Raw genomic sequence first — 18851 nt, 5'->3', positions numbered from 1 at the left:
GGCATGTTATACTAGTATAAAATCTGTTTTTGTTTTGCAAAAAAGGGCAATAAGAGTTATTGCTCGAAAACATGGTAAATATCCAACAAATACATTATTTTGTAATTTGAGGTTTTTGAAATTCAATGATTTAGTTGATTATAATATTTTGTTGGTTATGTATAAGGCACATCTAAAAACATTACCCTTAAACATCCAAAAAAATTTTGAAAAGAGAGAGAGTGGTTATAACCTTAAGGGGACACAGATTTTTAAGAAACCTAAATTCAGAACTTGTTTGAAAGAACGATGTACTTCGATACAAGGAGTCAAACTGTGGAACGATCTGCAAAACGATGTTAAAAATGCTAAATCATTACACATGTTTAAAAGAATGTTAAAGATTGTTTTTTTGAAGAAGTATGAAATAGTATAAAGTCAAAGTATAGTATTGTTCAGTTGAGATTGATGATTGACCTTGTTTTTTTGGTCTTCCTTTGTTTTCTTTTTTTTTGTCACATAAGACAAATCAAAAAAAAATTTTTAGTTTTTTTTTTTTTTTCTTGTTTGTTTGTTTTTTGTTGTTTTGATCCATAGTTGAGAAAAAGGGGCAGATATTATAAGATTATTTTCTTCTTTCTGCTACCTTTCATTTCATTTTTTTAAATTATTTTATTTTTTTTTCCTTGTATTAAAATTTTTTTATTTGTATTGAATGAAATGAATAAAGATAATAATAAAAAAAAAAATAAAAAAAATGGAAACTCATCACTTTTTTGTTTTGCTTTAAAGTCCAGGAACAAACTCAGAAAATATTTATTAGAACAGAAGAAATTAATCTGATTTATGATCAATTATATATAATTATTCACAGAAATATCAATAATTATATAATTACATACATCAATGTCTCCAGTCTGCAGCCTTCAGTCTGTAGAAAACCACAGAGCTCCTTCACTCCAGAACCTTCCAGGTTGGTGTCGTCCAGCTCCAGTTCTGTCAGATGGGTCGGGTTGGACTTCAGAGCTGAGAACAGAGAAGTCCAGCTGATCTTTGACAAACTGCAGTCATCCAATCTGAATAAAGAATAAAAGATGTGAGCTGAAGCCAACAGGATGCAGGTTAAAACTGAAATATGAACAAATAAATAATTAAAATGTAGAAAATTAATTTCCCTGAATGTAAAAGAAACATGATGAACTGATTCTAACATCTGATCCAGTCAAACTGGTTTAAAGAGTCCAAACCAGCAGAACCAGAACATTTGATCAAAAAAGAAACTCAAAGTTTTTCTAAAAGTTTCTCAGGATCTTAAACTCAGTTGTCTGGATTTTTCAGACGAAGCTGAAGTTGGTTTCTGATTGCAGCTTCTGATCCAGGAAATGGATAAAGGGCGATTCCACCTAATTTAATCTACTATCAGCATCTTTAATCTACTAGAGTTAAAACACTACAACACCTCGACTCTTTAAACCTGGACTGGATGATTATCAACTAATAGCAGAAGATTTAAAACTAAGTGTGAAATATGTGGATCTTCAATAAAGGGAGATTTCATTCTCTCTCTTTTTGCACCTTGACCTTTGACCTGCTTCACATGAGGGGGATTTCTACACACTGGGGGTCCGAATGCTGTCCTGTTCTGACCTCAGATCAGCAGGTCCAACTCAGTTACACAGAGGGACTAAATTAAACTCTGGATCCAAGTCCAGGAACAAACTCAGAAAATATTTATTAGAACAGAAGAAATTAATTTGATTTATGATCAATTATATCTAATTATTCACAGAAATATCAATAATTATAGAATTACATACTCCAATGTCTTCAGTCTGCAGCCTTCAGTCTGTAGAAAACCACAGAGCTCCTTCACTCCAGAACCTTCCAGGTTGGTGCTGATCAGCTCCAGTTCTGTCAGATGGGTCGGGTTGGACTTCAGAGCTGAGAACAGAGAAGTCCAGCTGGTCTCTGACAAACTGCATTCCTGCAACCTGAATAAAGAATAAAAGCTGTGAGCTGAAGCCAACAGGATGCAGGTTAAAACTGAAATATGAACAAATAAATAATAAAAATGTAGAAAATTAATTTCCCTGAATGTAAAAGAAACATGATGAACTGATTCTAACATCTGATCCAGTCAAACTGGTTTAAAGAGTCCAAACCAGCAGATCCAGAACATTTGATCCAAAAAGAAACTCAAAGTTTTTCTAAAAGTTTCTCAGGATCTTAAACTCAGTCGATGTTTTTCTCTCTCCATGTTTCCTTCCAGGCTCTGTATTAGCCGACTGCTCTGTACCATCATTTATCTACTGAGATATTTTATGTCTCCAGTTTTTGTTCATTAATCTATTAATGATGTTTTCTTGCTGGTTGTATTTTAACTGCAGCTCATTGCTAAGTATAACAGATGTAAACGGGTTTATTTCAATCCGTCTAATTCAGCGTTTTACAATATCCATTACAGCTCACATTCTGAAAGTTGCTCATTTTCTCATTTTGTGCTGATTCAGTTACTGAACTATCAACTAGAAAATATTTAGTCTCTTCTCTGTCAGATTGATGAGGGTCATTTAGTTCAAGTTCTGAATCCTTCATCAGAGACGGCTGCAGAAATGGGAACATTATCATAAAGGATAAACCAGATTGTGAAGATGAATCATTTTAAATCTATTTTCCAGGTAAACCACATGAGAATGATTTCAGTGAACTGCTGAAGCTTGTTGCATACAAAGCATTACAAAGGTAAGATCTCACTTCCTGTCCTACAAAATAAGAGCTGAATCAAGATGTTTGAACAAAATGATTTTAACACCATAACCTTCACAAAGTCAGTATTTACTGCAGGACTGTTAATTAATTATCTTTCTATTATTTATGTCTCCTTAATGTCCAGGAACTCTGCCAGAAGACTGTGGTCATCCTGATAGAGTCTGACTGTCAGAACAAACTCAGATTTTCCTCTGGAAGCTGCTCTCAGTGGTTTGGAGGACGACTGACTAGGAATTTGCTCCATCAGTGGAATTGACACTAAAATGGAAACTCATCACTTGCTTCCATTTTGTTTTGCTTCCTGCCAACATAAAACTCCTGCATGTGCTGCAGCTCCATATGAGCAGGAAGTCAAGTCCCCAGAAAGCTTCCCTGTTTCTAGGAACCATTTCATCCAGAGTTAGTTGAACTTTCTCTGTCCATCTCTGTCAGACTGTGAACCTTTAGTCTGAGCATGTGGAGAACCTCTCCTAACACACCTGCTTCAGATTCATGTGCTGCAGTCTTTGCTGGTTCTGATGTCTGGCAGCAGAATACTCATGTCCTGAAGAACCTGCAGCCTGTTGAGCTCAGAGAAAAGCTCAGTTGTCTGGATTTTTCAGACGAAGCTGAAGTTGGTTTCTGATTGCAGCTTCTGATCCAGGAAATGGATAAAGGGCGATTCCACCTAATTTAATCTACTATCAGCATCTTTAATCTACTAGAGTTAAAACACTACAACACCTCGACTCTTTAAACCTGGACTGGATGATTATCAACTAATAGCAGCAGATTTAAAACTAAGTGTGAAATATGTGGATCTTCAATAAAGGGAGATTTCATTCTCTCTCTTTTTGCACCTTGACCTTTGACCTGCTTCACATGAGGGGGATTTCTACACACTGGGGGTCCGAATGCTGTCCTGTTCTGACCTCAGATCAGCAGGTCCAACTCAGTTACACAGAGGGACTAAATTAAACTCTGGATCCAAGTCCAGGAACAAACTCAGAAAATATTTATTAGAACAGAAGAAATTAATTTGATTTATGATCAATTATATCTAATTATTCACAGAAATATCAATAATTATAGAATTAAAATACCTCAATGTCTCCAGTCTGCAGCCTTCAGTCTGTAGAAAACCACAGAGCTCCTTCACTCCAGAACCTTCCAGGTTGGTTCTGATCAGGTCCAGTTCTGTCAGATGGGTCGGGTTGGACTTCAGAGCTGAGAACAGAGAAGTCCAGCTGGTCTCTGACAAACTGCATTCCTGCAATCTGAATAAAGAATAAAAGATGTGAGCTGAAGCCAACAGGATGCAGGTTGATGATGATAATTTATTTCAGACGTTTCACCAACAAAACACAATAATAATAATAATAATAATAATTATAAAGATTTTCATGTTTCTAAGTGTAAATATAATACTTTACTATCAATTTACAAACTCAAATTCATGTTTATTCAGTGACTGTGAGTCTGATGAAGTTTAACTTTTATAATTAAAACCTTTTTATTCATTAATTCATAGAATAAATAGTATTTCTGTTTCCAACACAAATAAAACAACAATAATAATAATATTATTAATAGTATTAATAATAATAATAATATTTCCTGAACCAGATGAAAGTAATACATACACCCATATATATAGATACACATTTACCTGCATATATACATAAATAATATTCACCCCCCCAGTCATCCACATTCTGTAATTCATCATCTTCTTCATCTTTATACTTTTGAATATGAACCATTTTGAATCTTTTCTTAAAGTTCCTCATGTTTTGACTTTGCTTCAGCTCTTTAGTGACTTTATTCCAGATCTTCACTCAATGACAGAAATGCTCATTATTTTCATTCTTGGAACATATAAAGTTGTGAACTTGAGGTTTTCTCTATATTCATATCCTCCCAAACTCTGTCAGTAAATCAGTTTTAATATTTCCTGGTAATAATTTGTTTCTAACTTCATTCATAAACTGTGCAGTTTGAAACTCTACCAAATCTGGGAGTTTCAGGAAATCAGAATCTATGAATAAATTGTTGGTCTGACAATAAAAATCAACCTTGTGAAATATTCCAGTGGCTCTTTTCTGTAATGTGCAAAATGGTTGAAGTGAAGTTTTGTAATGTTGCCCCAAACGTCACACAGTAACTTAGATATGGCAAAATAAGAAAACAGTAAAGAATGAAGGAGTTTAGAAATGTTCTAGCATTAGAGAGAACTGCAATACTTCTAGTTATTTTAGATTGAACATATTTATTATCAGGTTTCCAACAGATCTTATTATGAATCAATATTATAAAAACTGAGTTTCAGTCACTCTCTACAGTCACTTTATCAATTATTATTTGTAAATCGCCTTTTATAATCCACAAATAACATAAACTTGGTTTTATCTACATTTAGTGATAATTTATTAATATTAAACCACTTTTTCAATTTACATAACTCTAAATTCATTTCTATCAGAAGCTGCTGTAAATTTTCGCCTGTATAAAAAATGTTTGTATCGTCTGCAAATAAAACAAAATGAAGTGTTTTGGAAACCTTTTCTATATCATTTATGTATAAAATAAACAGCTTTGGCCCCAACACTGAGCCCTGAGGAACACCACAAACAATGTCCAGGCATGAGGACTGGAAATCACCCAGTTGCACAGATTGTTGCCTGTTGCTGTAATAACTTTCCATCCAGTGTAAAACTCCTCTTAGACCTTAGAGCTGGAGTTTATTGATGAATATTTCATGATCAATTGTATCAAATGCTTTTGAAGTCAATAAATCCCCATCAGCAGGTTTCTTTGTATCTAATGCTCTGGTCACCTCTTCTATTAAATGAAGATCTGCCATCGCTGTGGATCTTTGGGACCTAAATCCAGACTGACTCTCACTGAGTCGTTGCTGTTTATTAATAAATCTTTACAATCTAGCAACTAATATTTTCTCCAACATTGGAGGATTGTGGAAGTAAAGAAACTGTAATTTGTGAAATGATGTTTATTCCCAGATTTTATAGTGGGATGACTTTTGCCATTTGCATTTTTTGTGGAAATTTACCAGTTTGAATTGATAAATTATAAATATATGTTAACAGCTGTCAAGAAAACTGGCATGGGGTTGTGAGATCTTTCCAGGTGCACGCAGAAAAGGTGTATGAAGGCATGAGAGAAATAAAGCAATCCTGTGATTTGATTAAAATAATGATTAAGTTGAATACATATGAATGCAATTGGTAACATGGGTATAAGTAATCACAAAATAACTGTCTGAAATGTACTTCTGAATAATGATCTGTAACAATTAAAATAATGTAATAATTATGCTAATGATTATAATAAGAAGGACTGAGATTAATTCTTAATGAATATCAAAGCAATGATGATTTGGAAAAGTGATTCAAATGGTTTTAATAATGTTCTTAATACATGTTGAATGGGGTTGATGATTTATAACAGATGGTTATGAGTTATAGAAAAAAGAGGAAGTTACAATGTTAAAGTCAGCAGGATGGGAGTAGTCCTGTTGGCAGGCGATGTCGCAAGTAGGGGAGAGATGGGACTTTCCACTACAGTCAGCAAAAACAGGTTGGGAAATGTTGGGACTTTTTCACGAGACACAGCAGATGTTCAGGAAGTCACGTAGACCAAAAAAAAACTCCCCATACACACACATGGTGGAGAAGTGTATAAAAACGGGCTGAAAAGAGGAACCAACTGTTCCTAGTCCGGCGGCGCTGAAGAAGAGACAACATGAAGAAGCAGATTGAGCAACGGACCGCACTTCGGAACCGCGGGGAAGCTCGGACTTCACACCGCTAAGAAAGGACTGGATCCCACCGCCTCAGCTCTGGTTCTCTATTCGACCGTCGGTCCCGTCTCAACCCAACAATTTCAAACTCTGCAACAAGACTTGGAGGAAGGACAAAGACCCCTAAGGGATAAGGAACTGGGTTTTGTAAAAGGATTTGGACCCGTTCTGCTTTGTTTCCTTCCTAAGGAGGATTTTTCCACACCAGACAAAGACTTCGACCAAGGATGCTAGAAATTCCTGTTGCTAAAAGATCCACCATCGTCTGGGTATGAGTTGAATCTGCTCCATAAAAATCCATCTTAGAAATTGTGACATAGGTTAGGGAAAGAGACAGGATGGTATAGTTATACATGTGGATGCTATTATACTGCTCTTGAATTATATGCAATTGATTATTGATTTGTATGTCACATATCCCTGCTTAAGCTTGCTTAATAAATTTATATTATAAAATTCTAATGAGGTTGGTGGACATTGGAATTAATTGAGTCAGTTAATCATTTTTCAGTTCTTTTAATTGAGGTAAAACTAATGTACATGATTCCAGTAAATAGGTGGCTTCATAATTTCCTTTGGTGAGAGTAAATAATGACCCTGGGGCTTACATCTAAGTCACTAAACTTAATCTAGCCGGTTCCAAGAGCGAGTTATAATTTAGAAAGTGAGCTACCGTTAACAGAAGTGGTTATTGGAATTATGCAGCTGCGAAGGCTACTCAGCTGATTGTTTCTTAACTGTAAAGGGTCGTAACTTCTGGATTGGAGGTAGTTAGAGCTAGACGAATCGCTTTCGCCACCAGTTTAAACAGATTATCTCTCATAGAGCACTTTTAGGGTAATACCCAGGTCTCAGAGATTTTCCGGACCTGTTAGACGGAGAACTGGTCAGTAGACAGCCCAAGGGAGTTGTGATGAAGAGGGCGGGGCTGGCTATTGCGCAATAACAGACACAGCTGAATAATTTCCACAATCAAACTATTATTATCATGTCAATACCATCGCAGTCAGCTGAGCTTTTATTTCTACATTTATTTATATATCTATCATTTCTTTTCCTTCCTCTGCTGTGACAAACATGGAATCTGGATTTCTACTAACTAATGTGTCATTTAGTGTTTCATAAACTGCAGGATTTCCTCAGCCAGTTTAGGCCCCACACTTACTAAATATTTATTAAAATTATGAACTGTCTCTTCTGTGCTATTAAGGCTTTTATCAATATTTATAAGTGTTGAGGAAAGCTAGTAAGCCTGGAGATTATCCTAATAACACTGTTTATAGATTCCTTTAATATTATTTTATTTCTATCCAACTGTTTGCTATAATAATCTTGTTTTGCTATCAGTAAAATAACAGTAAATTTATTATTATATTTATTTTCAGCATCCATTGATCTTTGCTTTATGAGTCTCTGTATAGTTTGTTCTTTTTTACAGACATTTTCAGTCCCTTAGTGATACATGGAGTTTATGAATATTTATTTTTATGAATAAACTTTGTACTGGGACAGTTTTTATCATATAATGATTTAAAATAACTAATAATCCACTTATTGTATTGTTATGTATTAAATATCTGATCTATTAATGTAGCTGTTAGACGTGATTCTGCTGGAAATTTGAGGGAAAAGGCTCAGACTGCATATAGTATTAATAAAGGTTAAACTGAAATATGGACAAATAAATAATAAAACTGTAGAAAATTAATTTCTCTGAATGTAAAAGAAACATGATGAACTGATTCTAACATCTGATCCAGTCAAACTGGTTTAAAGAGTCCAAACCAGCAGAACCAGAACATTTGATCCAAACAGAAACTCAAAGTTTTCTACCAGCCTGGATGAGGTGAAGATATTTCTGCTGCTTCCTGATAATCAGCTTTTTGTTCATCAGTAAAAACATTTTAAAATCAGAAAAACTGAAAAACAAAGTTCAATAATCTCAAAGTCTGAAATAAGAAAATAATTTATTTATAAGGTAAAATGTTTTAGAGATTTTATTCTGACATTTAAACAGATTGTTTTAAAAGAAAATATATTAAATTAACTTATTAATTAAGCTAATGATTGAAGAATCAATGAATGATTTTATTGTATAAATAAAGAAAACAAACCTCAGTTTCTTCACTTTACTGACTGAACTCTCCAGGATCTCAACCAGAGGCTTCAGATCAGAGTCTCCACCTTCATTTATGATGATCTGATTTATTTCCAGTTCAGTCAGATCTGGGTTGGACTTCAGAGCCGAGGCCAAAACTTCACATTCAGCCTTTTGGATCAAACAGCCACCAAGTCTGTGATTAGAGAAGAAATAAATTCAGTTCTAATGAAATCAATCTGGATCATAAACAGACTAAAATATGATAACAGTGATGTCATCATCTGATCAACATCTGATCTTCAATCTACTGAGTTTGACCCCACAGAGAATCTGTGCAGGTCCTGGTTAAAGTCCAGGTTCTAGTTCTGGTTCTGGTCCAGGCTTCATGTCCTCAGACCTTCAGCTGCAGTCAGATGTTGAAGATCTTCTATCATCTGTGAAGGAAAGTTCAGTTTTCTCTGCAGCATCTGATGGAGCTGCAGCATCAGAGCCTCAAAGGAGCTGAAACAGCTGATGAAGAGGCTGACTGAGCTGATGAAGGAAACTACTGGAGATGATGGAGAGGAGGAGGAACTGCTCACAGCTCGGACTTGGACTAGACCGTTTGGCTCCTTGAGATCTTCCACCAAGCAGGAAGTGAGTTAGAAATGAAGTGAGCAGAGCAGGAAGTCCAGCCTGCTGTGGACCTCTGGCATCTCTGGGTTTGTTTAGCCAATATCTGCTGCAGCATCTAGAATCATCATCATCATTAATAATAGTAGTATATTCTATAGAACCATAGTTCCCAGCAGCAGGTTATTAAATGCTGCCACAGAGGAACTGGGAGCAGACCAGTATCTTGTATCTTGCCTCTGCAGGAATCATCAGCCAGGAATCTGATCTCCTCAGAGATCTACCTGCTGTTAAATGCTGATTACCTGTCTCGCTAACAAACCAGCTGTTCTCTGTCACTGCGTCTTCCATATATGGGCAAGAGGAAGAGTGTGGAGGACATCACTTCCGGGACAAGATGCCCCGGCTACATTAGACCAGCGGTCCCCAACCTTTTTAGTAGCGCGGACCGGTCAGGCCTTCGCAATTTTGCTGCGGACCAGGGGGGTCGTAAGTATCGAGCCCGGTGCGCCGCGGTACTCCGATGCTGTTTTGTTACTCATTCTGCTGCAAGTTGGCTCAATTTTGACGCGCAAGACATAACCGGTAAAATCCGGTTTAGGATTTTCAAAATAAAAGATCCGGAAGTAGTTCATTATTTCTTGCGCGGCCCGGTACCAATTGGTCCATGGACCGGTGGTTGGGGACCACTGCCTTAGACTCCCACTCCCTTTTGTCATGTTGTCCTGCGGGAGAGGTGTGTGCTGCTTGTTTCATCTAAATCATCCAGTTTATTTATAGAGTTATTAAGTTAATCTTTGTTACGTACTTCTGTTTTGTGTCGGACTTGGAGCGGGCAGCTTATAACACGGTTGTTTTCTGTTTGTTGTTCTCGTCAGAATAAATTGAGAAATCACTTTTTAAAGACAAACCGTGTCACGGCCTGATCACTTAAAACCAGCACAACGCAGAATGGATCCGGTAACATAGGTACAGTTAGAAATCTCAAGTTACCAAAACCTAAGTATCGTGACCAAAAGAGATTTAAAACACCAAATGAACAAACTTTTGTTCATGACTTGCTACATTTGAACTGGAATAGGGTTTCTCTCCTTGATAACGTAGAGCTTGCTTGGCAATATTTTCATAAAGAGTTTTTAAGACTAATAAATAAACATGCTCCTAAACGTAAAATTAGGGTGAAGGGGAGAAATAATCCTTGGTTTTCCTCAGAGATTGGGGTTCTGCTTAAACAAAGAGATGCAGCTTGAGCAAGAACAATCAATACTGAGGAGAGCTGGCTTTGTTTTAGGAAACTGAGGAATAAATGTGCCTCATTAATTAAGAAAGCAAAGTCAGATTATTACCTTGCTGAGATGACAAAAAATGTAAATGATCCAAAGAAATTTAGTAAAACAGTGAATCAGCTGCTGAGCCACTGAGGGACTTTCCAAAGTTTGTTTGGAAAAAAAGTAAAATGGTTTCTGATAAATTAGCAGTTTTAAATTATTTTAATGAGCATTTTATCTCTGTAGGCTCTCTATTTAATGATTTAAATTCATTCGGCCAAATGTAAATACTGATGAGCTGTTTTTGAATAATGATTGTAATTCCACCACTTTTAACTTTTCCCCTATTTGTACAGCTGAGATTATTAGAGAATTAAAAACAGACAGCAGAAAATCAGCAGGGCCAGAAAACCTGGATCCTTTTTATCTAAAGTTGGCTGCAGAGTTTATAGCAGAGCCATTGTCTCATATTTTAATCTAATCTCTAACAAAATCCCTAGTGTCTGGAAATTAGCATTTGTTTTGCCTCTATTTAAAGGTGGGGAATCGTCACAGGTAAACAATTACAGACCAATTTATAAACTATGAATCCTAGAAAAAATCTTTTAAAAATTAGTTTCAGATCAATTGAAGGTTTTTTTCAGATTCAAATTGTGTTTTACAAAATGTACAGTCTGGTTTTATAAAGAAACATAGCACTGTTACTGCCACTTTAAAGGTTTGTAATGATCTTATCCAGGCTCTTGATAATAAAAACATTGTGTTGCTTTATTTATTGATCTATCAAAGGCATTTGACAGTAAATCAGGCTTTTAATTGAGATTCTACACAGGATTGGCTCTAGCATCAAGCCACCATGTTGGTATCTGATTATCTGTCAAACAGAACCCAGAGAGTTCAACTGGCTTCACTTCTTCTATCCTTACTATTATAAATGGTGTACCACAGGGCTCAGTTCTGGGTCCACTTTTATTCTCTGTTTATATAAATAACTTATGTGACAATGTTAGTAACTTACTGCTACTATTCATCACTTTCACAGGCAACACAATATTTACAGTCTGCTGTCAATGTTGTTCAAACCTGCTTACAAACTTTAAAGTTGGTTTTTAATGTTTATAAGACAAAAGCAAAAGTTTTTTAACACTCTAGAAAACTACCAGAAATCCCTCTATTGCTGACCACTGCTGCTGGAGCACAAATTGAGTTTGTCTGTAATTATAAATATATTGGTTTTATTCCAGATAAAGAGCTTTCTTTTAAAAATCACAAATTTGTTATGAACATTGAAAATAAAGATTGGGTTTTATTACCAAAATGGATCTTGTTTCTCTCAAAGCTAGAAGTAAATTGGTAGCAGCAACTTTCCTGCCTCTCCTGGATTATGGAGAAGTTTTATATATAAATGCTTCGACCTTAAATCACTGAATATTGTGTATCATTGAACTTTAAGGTTTCTAACCAGTAGCAGACGTTTTACTCATCATTGTGAGTTTATGCAGAAGCTGATTGGCTCCTTTACGGAGAAATAATCACCTGATGATTGTCTGTTATTGTGCAATAGCCAGCCCCGCCCTTTCCTCACAACTCTCCTGGGCTGACTACTGACCAGTTCTCTGTCTAACAGGTCCGGAAAATCTCTAAGACCTGGGTATTACCCTAAAAGAGATCTATAAGAGATAATCTGTTCAAACTGGTGGCGAAAGCGATTCGTCTAGCTCTAACTACCTCCAATCCAGAAGCTACGACCCTTTACAGTTAAGAAACAATCAGCTGAGTAGCCCTCGCAGCTGCATAATCCCAATAACCGCTCCTGTTAACGGTAGCTCGCTTTCTAATATATAACTCGCTCTTGGAACCGGCTAGATTAAATTTAGTGACTTAGATGTAAGTCCCAGGGTCATTATTTACTCTCACCAAAGGAAATTACGAAGCCTCCTATTTACTGGAATCATGTACATTAGTTTTACCTCAATTAAAAGAACTGAAAAATGATTAACTGACACAACGACACAGTGCTTTTAGCCACACCTCCAGGACAATTTTGCCGACGATTAATGCTACGGCTACGCCCAGGAGGCCTAAGAGATATGGCCATAGCATGCTCAAGGCATCCAGCAGCCATTGTTCAACAATGTGGAGGCCTCCTGCCACCACACTTGCAACCTCTTCCACGACCTCGGAGACGGCGGCCACCAGTGTTGCACCCATAGTCTCATACCAGTAACAGTCATGTTCACTGGAACCCTGCCCACATTTCTGCCAATTTTCCGTAGTGGTTGTGCAGGTGAGATTGGAATACAAAAGGTTAGGTCCTACCCAGTCGAACCCTGAGTCTATGTTCCCTTCACACAGACTTTTCCGGAAAGCATGTCCTTCGGCGATGGCTATAAGGGGATTTGGGATGAAGGGAACAGGAAGGCCAAGGATGCTCTTGCGCTTCTGGAGATGATATCCTAGAATTGCATCGGTGCAGGTCCGTCCGCTCACTATCGCCCTTCGCCATTGTCCATTGATTTTTCGCCAAGTGACCTCAGAAGAGTGAGTGTCATACTCCTCTGCATAATGGTCTTTGCAGTAGCTTTCCCACCCTCGGACAGTTCCGCAGGGTCGTCTGGCCAAACTTATTACGCATTCAAGGATGTTTTTTGTGTTATTCTTACAAGTCATGCGCCAAGGTCTGGGGTTGACATAGCTGTCGGGTCTCCAAAAGATTCCAGGCCAAATCATGCGGTCCTTAGAGTAAACTGTGGCGATGTACTGGTACTTGACCCAATAGTTAGTTGATTCTTTAAGGCATGGTGCTACCCAGGCTTCAAACTCATCTTTTTGGAGCCCCCACCACTCGTAGTCCCAATTTCGAGAGTAATCCTCGTACCAGGCCCGCAAAGCCCACTTAGCCGTAGGTGCTTTGTCAGGATCAGGGCAGTTGTACCTCCAGGTAGAGTGAAAAGCGTTTCCAGTTTGCCAGAGGTCACAACGTGGCGATGAGCGGGTCTTCACCCAACAAGTGTCATTTAGGCTCTCAAAAATTCTTCGTGCGACACACTTGTCAATTTTTGCAAAGTCCGTTTTAGGAGCGCTCAGAAGGTCATCAGGAGTTGGAAGGCGTTGCGTACGCAAGTTGGCAATGTGTAGCTCAGTTAGTCCAGTATGAGAGCGAACTGTCCCCTCTGGGAAGTCTCCCATAAAGTACGTTTGGTCTTCGGCTATGTATGTCCATGGAAACGTGTCGTTCAACCAGGTTTCAATCTCCGTACGGACTGATCTCACAGAGTGCCATAAATCAGCCCAGTATTCTTCCACGGCTAGAACTATATGATTCTGTCCCGCACATTGCACAAACTTATTCCAGAGGCAAGGATTTAACCAAAGAAAGTGGTGTTTGTAACAGTGCTGTTGCTCGGCCTGGTACATAAACTGTCTAGGTCCTTGTCTGATCAGGAAAGCCGTCATGTTAGTCAAATTGGCTGGTGTAGGCGGCGTCGTCGTATTGACTGGAAAATTACCTCGGGAGGCATTTCGGAAGGTCCAGTTGCCCGGCGGTGCCGTTGGGATAGTGTCATCTTTTCTGCAGTTGAGGTGATAGTCTCCCCAAAACTCCCCTCGTGGGAGCCAGGCTCGACAGCCGGAGGACCTGTGTGGGGCTGGGTATACTACTTCGGTATCCCAGTACCCCTGGTTTGGTAACAGTAGCAGCGATCAACAAGCCATGTTGCAATGCCATTCTGGCATCCCTCGATCCGGATGAATCCAGTTGCATCTGACGGTCCTTCGTTCTTTGTATTGCAGAACCCGTATCCAGCAAAGCACTCCCGTATCGAGGAAGTCGTAGTTGTAGATCTCCCAGGTACGATTCAGAAGGTCGTCTAAAGTGGAGTCGTTCAATTTGAAGGCTCGGCTTTCCACGTACTTTTTACCGTTGTTTTTGGCAAATAGTGCGGTCCGGTTCTGGGCAGAAGTTTCGTTGTCCCATGGTACAAAAATAGCCGTGGTGTTTGTATTCCAACAATTGAAGGTAGCATACTTGGAATGTCCATAGGTGACTCTTGTATGCGTAAGATACCACGGTCCAACTCCGATGAAGTAGAAGATAGTAGCAAGAACAGCAGCAGCAAACAGCAGGGCAAGAAGCGTTAGCAGCCCTTTCAGGCATAGGGATTTTCCTGTTATCGTAGTCGTTTTCCGTAGCAAAGGTTCGTTAGAGGTTTCCGAGGCGTCGTCAGTGTCAGTGGAGCTGTCCGAATCCGATGTAACATCCAGCCAACTCGGGTCTGTAGGCTTGCGCCTCATGCCGATAGCATCCATCCTGGCCAGATTAGTGCTTCTCTGGGATCCGCTGTATCAGGCGCAGTACAGATTTTCCTCAAAGCCTTGATGCAGCATGGGTTGGCAGTGCTCTGCACAACCCGTCTGGTGGCTCTTCTCTGCTGCAAGGCTGTAAATATCGGAGAGGGGTAGGGTAAATCAGGCTCCATCCCCCTCCACACCCACTTCCAGTGAAACACCCTCCAATAGTCCGGCCTAGGGAATGGGCCTTGGGCGGTGCCATTTTTCAGCGCCTGGTCATCCCAGGAGTCGTGATTGTGCCCTATTGGGGCAGGCACCGAGATGTAGGTGTACAACGGTTGCCCATGCAAAGTTAGTCTGGTGCGGTACCCCCAGGTTGACGGAGTAAAAATTCGCTGGTGTGGTGGATTGGGGTAGACCCTGTCTATTTCCAATTTCAATGGAAGCCTGGTGTTATTAAATATATAATTTTCTGGATTTATTTCCCTCTTTACTATGGTTTTCGCCATGCTTGGTGATGTGGTCCAAATGATCATGTCATTAAGTGAAATTTCACAATACAGTCCTTGCAGTGGTTCAAGGTAATGGGGACCCCACCTAATCCGTAGTTCGATCCCCCGTACCCTGAGATACACTGTATTAAAAGTCCATGGCAGAGATCTTGGGCACATAGGTGAAATCGATGCATAATGGACCGTGTTACCGGATCCTCGTCCTTGCCAAGCAGGTGGTGCGGTAGGGATAAATAAATGTGGCCTCTTTAAAGGAGGTGGCGTGTATTCTTCACTTTCCCCCACCTGTTTTGTGTTTTGGAAATTGGTGGGTCGGAGATATATGAGATACTTGAGAAAATAGGCCTCGGTGAGCGGATTGGAAGGAGTGAAATCTTCTCTTGGCATATCTAGTAGAATGGAGGTAGTAGGGAGTCTCAGAAACGGGCCTTTCTCTGATAGTCCCGACGAGACTCCAGCCCCCACCTTGAACAGTTTAGTCACGAAAAACTGTTTTTTGCTTCGTTTTTTGTTTTTTTGCTGACTTGTAGACTTGACGACTCGTTTTCCTCCGTCCGGTTTGTCCGTTAGTCTTGGTTTTTCTTCCTCCATGGAAATGCTGAAGCGAGCTTTTGCCAGGCGTGCGTCTTTGGTTTCTTCTTAGGAGGCTCTGGTTCCGTGCAGGACGCGGTGGCGAAAGTTTGCTCGTCCGGCACCGTTGTAATGGTCGCTCTGACCGAGTAGATCCCTTTATAGGGGACGGTGACCATGCGCACTGACAGCTGAACTTGACAGGTAGTGCTGGGATCAGAGGGCGTTCCCACTCTCTGGGCCACGCCTCCTGGGTGTTGCAAAACCCCATCCCGAAACTGGGACTCCGCCGTCACTCTGTATAGGCGGGACTTCTCCTTCGGTCTCACCGTACTACTGCCCCACCCGTCTATTTCCGTGGTGCAATAATACAGCTCCGAGCTGCGTACTCCACTTTCCCTTGGTACGTCCGGTAGATCCGTCACCGGAATGGTGCAGTCATTGATGACCTCCAGAATCAGATGTGCCCACGTAGTCAGCTCCCAGGGGCCTGTCCAACCTCCATTAATGGCCTGTTCTTTAGTGTCATCTGGAAGTGCATTAAGCCCCCCAGCCGACGGTTGGTACTCCTGTGGGCGTAAGACCCGGAAGACCATGGGGTAGTGGATGGTGTTCAGTGGTGGGAATGACAGGGACGCTCTAGCGGGGTCGTACGGCCAGGCGGCGTTGACAGATTCCCACAGGATATCATGGGGCCCCTCGTCCCTTCTCCATACCCATTGGTCTGCTTCCTCTGGGGTGTTCGGGGGAGCTGAAGGCCCTAGTAATCCTATGGGTATGGGGCTCCCATAGTTTGGCTGTACTTCTCCATACGTTCTGTAGTATCGCAGCGAGCTATAAAACCGTGCCACCTGCCATCCTTCAGCTTCACCTGTTAGGGTCACTTCTCCCCCTCGCAGCTGGTCCCGGCATACAGAACAGTGGCTTAGATCGTCTCCATCCCACATGCAAAAACAACCACTTGGTTCGTCCTCCTGCCAGGTCCAGTGGGTCTCCAACTTAATCCGGGGTAGGTAACCCACACGGCACTTCCCGCAGATCAGGTTGCTCAAAATCGTGACCGGGGAGACACGAAGATGTTGTAGTGCCTCCGCAGTAGCTCCCTGTCGCCCGGGTTTTTCACGGCCCGGTCCTTCCCAGATGGTGGGGAGTTGGTTGCCTGCCAAACAAACTGGACAACGACCCTTAGCTTTTCCCCAAATCAGCATTTCTCTCTCCTCCGACGGGACTCCATTTTTAGCCCAATCCAATTTCTTCAGGGCTCGTCCTGCCCAAATCCCTGAAGGTGTTCTTCTAATTACAACCACCCCTTTCACGGTGGCCAGTCCGAGATAGGGTGGAATGGTACATGATTCACTGGCCATTTCACCGGCTTCTGTTTCACTTTAGCCAGGAACTGGCTTGAGCTGCTCAACTCCTTGGATCCCTTTTCTTTTCAGCAATACTGTGTTCCTATCCAGTACTTGCTTGACGATGTCAGTTGTCTCAAACTTGGGTTTTACTGCTGCATGCACAGGTTGCTCTCTTGCTTTGACCCACACGCGCTGTCCCTCTCGGAATGGCACTCTGGGCGTCAGCTTCTCCTTTTTGTCGTTGGAGCCCCGCCCCACTTCCTTCGTGGTGAACGGCCGTTGGTTGAGTTCCATTGCAGGGGCGGGTCTTTCGGCTCTGCTTCTGTCGTTCAGGGCCTGCCCTATTTCCACCGCTTGGGTGCTCCAACTGTTGGTGTTAGCATTTTTAGCTATCCAGCTTTTTACTAACCCAATGGCTCGTTCCACCACTCCGTTGGCTTGTGGGGTGTAGGGTGGCGAGTAAACTCGCATCACTCCATACTTCTGACACCATTGGTCAACCTGTGAATTACGGAAATGAGTTCCATTATCCGTGCGCAGCTCTTTCGGGATTCCCAGGGCACTGCATACTTGTTCCAGCATGCCGACAACACTATTGCCGTTTGCTTTCCTGGCAGCTTTTGTAGTTACAAACCCCAACATAGAATCCACCAGCACTAAGAGGTACTTCTCACCCCTTCTTCCTGTTATCCCCATGGGGCCTGCAACATCCATGCAGATTGAGCCCCAGGGGACTGTGCTCTTGATGGATAACCCCTCCATCGCTGCCCTCGGCGACCTGCGTTATATTGTCCACACACCTCACAGTCCCATAGCACGCGTTGGACTTGTTTCACTGGGATCCAAAGATCTTGCTCCTCCAGCTCCTTACGGGTAGGTCGCACGCCTGCATGTCCAAGGGCCTCATGCACGCTCCGCACGACCTCAACCACGTACTCTTCTGGGACCTCCCGTCCTCTGGGAGTACTGTCCCACTTCTCGGTACCGACAAAGACGATCTTTCTTTGTTGGACATAACAGTCCACTTCATCATTCCCACGCCAATGAGCTCCCTCATGCGTGTGTGCTCTTTGATGCTCAACATCTATTTCCAACTGCAGTTTCAGCTCAGCAATCTTTTTCCACAAGTCCTTGTGTGCCACTGGCTTGCCTTTTGCTGTCTCGAAACCATTTTCTTCCCAAATGGCCAAGTCCTCTCTAAGGGCCTGAGCACAGTAGTAACTATCGGTTACTAACCTGGCACTTTTGATTTTCCTTTTCACCAGCTCCAGCAATCCTTCCAGTACTGCCGTCACTTCTCCGGCTTGAGCACTACCGGGGGCTTTTCCTTTCTGACGGCATTTCTCTTTGCCGTCCTGCTTCAGAATAAATCCCCAGTATGCCGACTGGTCGGACCCCTTTCTGGATCCATCGGTGTAGATTGTCCATTCCGGCTGTCCTGGCTTTTCAGGTGTCTCTTGTGGTCGTTTCTTACTGGTGGGTTGTGCTGGCCCAATTTCAAGCTCCGGATCCAGCAGGATGTCCTCCCATCTTCCCCACCGTGTGTTAGTTGCTTTAGTACTTTCCACAGTCCCTTTTCTTAGGTACTTGTGAACTTGG

The 18851-nt window shown here is 41.1% G+C and overlaps 2 protein-coding genes across 2 annotated transcripts in view; both read right to left on the bottom strand.

Annotated features, from left to right (window-relative positions):
• LOC111607622 (NACHT, LRR and PYD domains-containing protein 3-like) overlaps nt 1-18851 on the bottom strand; it is a 392536-nt gene that overhangs the window by 178295 nt on the left and 195390 nt on the right. The window lies entirely within an intron of this gene.
• The window catches only part of LOC102220231 (NACHT, LRR and PYD domains-containing protein 12-like), a 70115-nt gene that overhangs the window by 4165 nt on the left and 47099 nt on the right, over nt 1-18851 (bottom strand). The window contains exons 9-12 of the mRNA XM_023329661.1: nt 8662-8841; nt 3831-4004; nt 1797-1970; nt 882-1055 (exon numbers count right to left, since the gene is read on the bottom strand). Coding sequence (XP_023185429.1) covers nt 882-1055; nt 1797-1970; nt 3831-4004; nt 8662-8841 — 702 coding nt within the window. The remainder of the gene's footprint in view (nt 1-881; nt 1056-1796; nt 1971-3830; nt 4005-8661; nt 8842-18851) is intronic.

Source organism: Xiphophorus maculatus, chromosome 24 (genome assembly GCF_002775205.1).
Source record: "Xiphophorus maculatus strain JP 163 A chromosome 24, X_maculatus-5.0-male, whole genome shotgun sequence".
In the NCBI taxonomy this organism is placed as follows: Eukaryota; Metazoa; Chordata; class Actinopteri; order Cyprinodontiformes; family Poeciliidae; genus Xiphophorus; species Xiphophorus maculatus.
Note: the sequence above shows the minus strand (reverse complement) of the source record. Positions and strands in the feature narration are given on the sequence as shown.